At 56.3% G+C, this 3,536-nt stretch overlaps 1 protein-coding gene across 1 annotated transcript; it reads right to left on the bottom strand.

Annotated features, from left to right (window-relative positions):
* Window positions 1-175: 175 nt before the first annotated feature.
* HOXB4 (homeobox B4) lies at window positions 176-2,514 on the bottom strand. The gene is given in 4 exon segments (XM_014476524.2): window positions 176-742; window positions 1,561-1,671; window positions 1,674-2,076; window positions 2,251-2,514. Coding segments are annotated over 4 exon segments (1,077 nt in total). The 3' UTR covers window positions 176-443.
* Window positions 2,515-3,536: the final 1,022 nt, after the last annotated feature.

Here is a 3,536-nt window from a genome sequence, read left to right as displayed (position 1 = left end):
GAGGTAATGGTCGCCACCGAGGCCCGTCCTCTCCTCGGCAGAGTAAACAAGACAGATGGGCCTGGGCCTGGCGTGATTAAAGATGAAACGTGGATCCATCTTCGCCAAAGCTGAAAATGAGGAGTGCAGCCTCCTCCTATTTCTCTTTCTGTCTTTTTCTTTCTTCTTCTTCTTCTTCTTTTTTTTTTTTTTTTAAGGAAGAAAGCAAGAGACTTGAACCTTGCTTCTGGGGGGCCTCACCCGGCTCCCTATTGTCATTTCTATAAATAAAGCTTCCCCTCCCCCCTCCTCCGCATTTATTCGTGTAAATAGACAAAGTGGGGGGAGGGCAGGTAGGCTTTTTCGGGCCCATGCCCCAGGGTCCCCTCCCTCGTCTCCCCCAACCACCCGCGAGCTCGCAACCCACCCCCGCCCCGAGGTTCGCGGCTCCCGCAAGGGGGGCACTAGAGCGCAGGGGGACCTCCGTTGGGCCGGCCAGGGGGCCCTCCGGCTGAGCCTGCGGTGCCGCCCGAGCGGATCTTGGTGTTGGGCAACTTGTGGTCTTTTTTCCACTTCATGCGCCGGTTCTGGAACCAAATCTTGATCTGGCGCTCGGAGAGGCAGAGCGCGTGGGCGATCTCCACCCTCCGGCGCCGTGTCAGGTAGCGGTTGTAGTGAAATTCCTTCTCCAGCTCCAAGACCTGCTGGCGAGTGTAGGCGGTCCGAGAGCGCTTGGGCTCCCCGCCGGCGTAATTGGGGTTGACTGGACACACACAGAGAGAGGGAGAAAGAGAAAGTTTTATTGCCCCGAAAGGGAGGAGGGGAGCCCTTTCCTCCAGCTAACGCAATGTCTCCCTCCCTCTCCCGCCACCTCTTCTTCCTCCAGAGGGGGTGGGGACGAAGGAGAAAGCGGGACCCCAGGAGGAGAAAGAGACCTCTAAGTTTTGGACGACTGTGCGGTCACGACGTTGTTGTTTGGGGAGGGGGCGGGGAGGAATGAGGAATCTTCACAAGGTTTTAATCGCTCGTCTCTCCCCTTACTTGGCCTGGGGCCCGAGATGGGAGAATGAAGGGTGAAAGAGGGAGGGGGCTTCCCTAAACCTTTCTGTTAGTTCCAACCCTCAATGTTCCGATTCCAAGTAGTGCTGCCCCCAGTAAAAACTTTTGCCCACTAGCCAAGAAGCCAGACTAGAGGAAAGAAAAGAAAAAATAAATACTGGGAGTTGACTCAACTCTCCGCTTAAATACAGATTACCTCCTCCCCCTTCTCCTCCCCCACCTCTCACACCCCTCCCCAATTTCCAACTTCACTGAGACTGCATCTCCCTGGCGAAAAAGTCGCTGGTGAGAATGGCAGAGGATGGGGAACCTACTTCAAAGGCGCGGGGCCCACCAGGCCATAAAAATTTATGGGGGATGTAATTATGTGGCTCTGAAAACAGGCGACCGTAAATCTCCGGCAATGGCGAGTTTATAGCGGGGACAATTGGCTTCCCCTAGCTCCCCCCACCCCCATGCCTTGAGGTCCCTTTGGTGTAAAGCGCCGGGGGTGGGAGGGGGAAGGGGTGCCCACGCACTCACCCGTGCTCACGTGAACTTTGCGCATCCAGGGGTAGACGACGGGCTCTTTGCACGCGGAGTGGGACGGGCTGGGGTGCAGGGGGTTCTGGGCGCAGGGAGGCGGCGGGGGCTGCTGCTGACCGCCTCACAGCGCTGGCCCGGCTCCGGGAGGAGGGCCCCGGACGGCGGCTGTGCGGGAGCCCGAGGGGACAGCCCGGGCGGTGGCGGGGGCGGCGGGGGCGGCGGCTGAGGCGGCGGGGGCCCAGGGTCTCGGCAGGCCGCGTAACGCTGCACGGTGCACGCCGAGCGCCGCCCGAAGCCCGCCTCCGGCTGGAAGCTGCTCTCTCGCCTCTGGCCGCCGGCGTAGTACCCCGGCGAGTGGTCGCTGGGTAGGTAATCGCTCTGTGAATATTCCTCGCACGGAGGGAACTTGGGGTCGACATAGTTTGAGTTGATCAAAAAGAACTCATAGCCATTAATTTCTGGGAATTGTCCACAAAATATACTAAAATTTATTCCGACCCCTGACTCGTTTTCCTGTTTCCGAAAGCCCTCCTACTTACTGTCAAGTGAACAAAGTTAGGGGCCCACGTGATCCTCGGAGCCAATGGCCGCCCCGCCTGCGATTCCCGGATAAGGAAATCTGCTCACCCGGACCCTACTCCAGCCAAAGAGGTTTATTTCCCCTTCTTCTCCACCCCCCCTCCCTACCCACCCAACACCAGGATTTACATAGGGCTCCTGCGGGGCCACCGCGTCCTCGCCTCGCCTCGCCTCTCCGGGATCGCGGAAAGGGAGGGAGAGAGAGAGAGTGAGCAGGTTGCCACCCAAGGGCCTGTTGGGGCGCTGGGCGGAGCACAATCCCTGGATCCCCTCAGAAGTTGGGGCTCTGAATGTGGCCCCTCCCGTCCTGCCTCCCTCCCCCAGGCCTCCCTTAGGGTCTTGGCCCCTCTTATCGATGGGGGTATGGAGCATCTGCACCCAGCGTCTAAGCAGGGAAGTTAAGTGAGGGGCGGACTAGGGGCTCCGCCTGGAGAGGAGAACCCACACACAGGGGAACGAGGCATCAAGCGTGGGCCTTTTCTCTGCAGCCGCACGGGGAGGGGTAGTGAGTGAAAGAAGAGGCGTCGGAGCAACCAGGCGGGTGTACGGAGGGACTTGTCAGAGATGAATGGAACCACGGGCGGATCGATAGGAAATTCATGCACTAATTCGGGGAGACCTCGCCTTCCAAATCGCATTTAGCTGCGCTATTAGTTTGGCTGTGTCAGTCAGTCCGTCTGTTCCCCTCTCCTCTCCACTCCTCCCATTATCCCACGCGGCCCAAGCCGGGAGAAACGAGTTGGTTTCCCACACGGAACATGAACACTGGAGTAAAAAACCTCCAACTTCTGAGAGCACGTTGAATAGCAATTTGCTAATTCCAGAAACACCGGAGCAAGCCTAACCGCAGCGGCGAGATGTTCTAATTGCCGTTAATGCCGCGCCTCAGCAGCGAGGAGAAATCTCACATCCTTGTGATGCTAAGGATAGGAGTCTGGGTGATCCCCACACAATAACACCCTTTGGTAATCGCGTGTTTCCAGGGCATCTTGTTCTGCACCCAAACGGAAAGGCGACCTCTGCATCCGTTTGAAAAGTGAATTTCCTTTCCCTTCGCACTGAAGACAATAGTCATTTTTACAAGATTTTCAGTGAAGCCTCCCTGCACCCAAAATAGGGAATAGCTGGACCAAAGGGAAAGGACAAAATAAAAACATCAGCAACAACATTAACCTTTTAAGATAAGTGAAAAAGGACTAAGGCTCCCAAGGGCAGGCATGGGTAGATTTCAGGTAGATGATTCCTCCATCTCTAACCAGTTGAGGGAGAAAAAGAAAAAGGAAGAAAGAAAAAGGAGTCTTCGTATCACCGGATGGTCCTCATTTAGGAAAAAAAATTTTGTCTTCAGAAAAAAAATGAGCGGAGTGTTTATGTCAACTACATATTCCCCTAGA

Source organism: Bos mutus, chromosome 19, assembly GCF_027580195.1.
Source record: "Bos mutus isolate GX-2022 chromosome 19, NWIPB_WYAK_1.1, whole genome shotgun sequence".
Taxonomy (NCBI): Eukaryota; Metazoa; Chordata; class Mammalia; order Artiodactyla; family Bovidae; genus Bos; species Bos mutus.
This window is presented reverse-complemented; position numbering and strand designations above follow the sequence as displayed.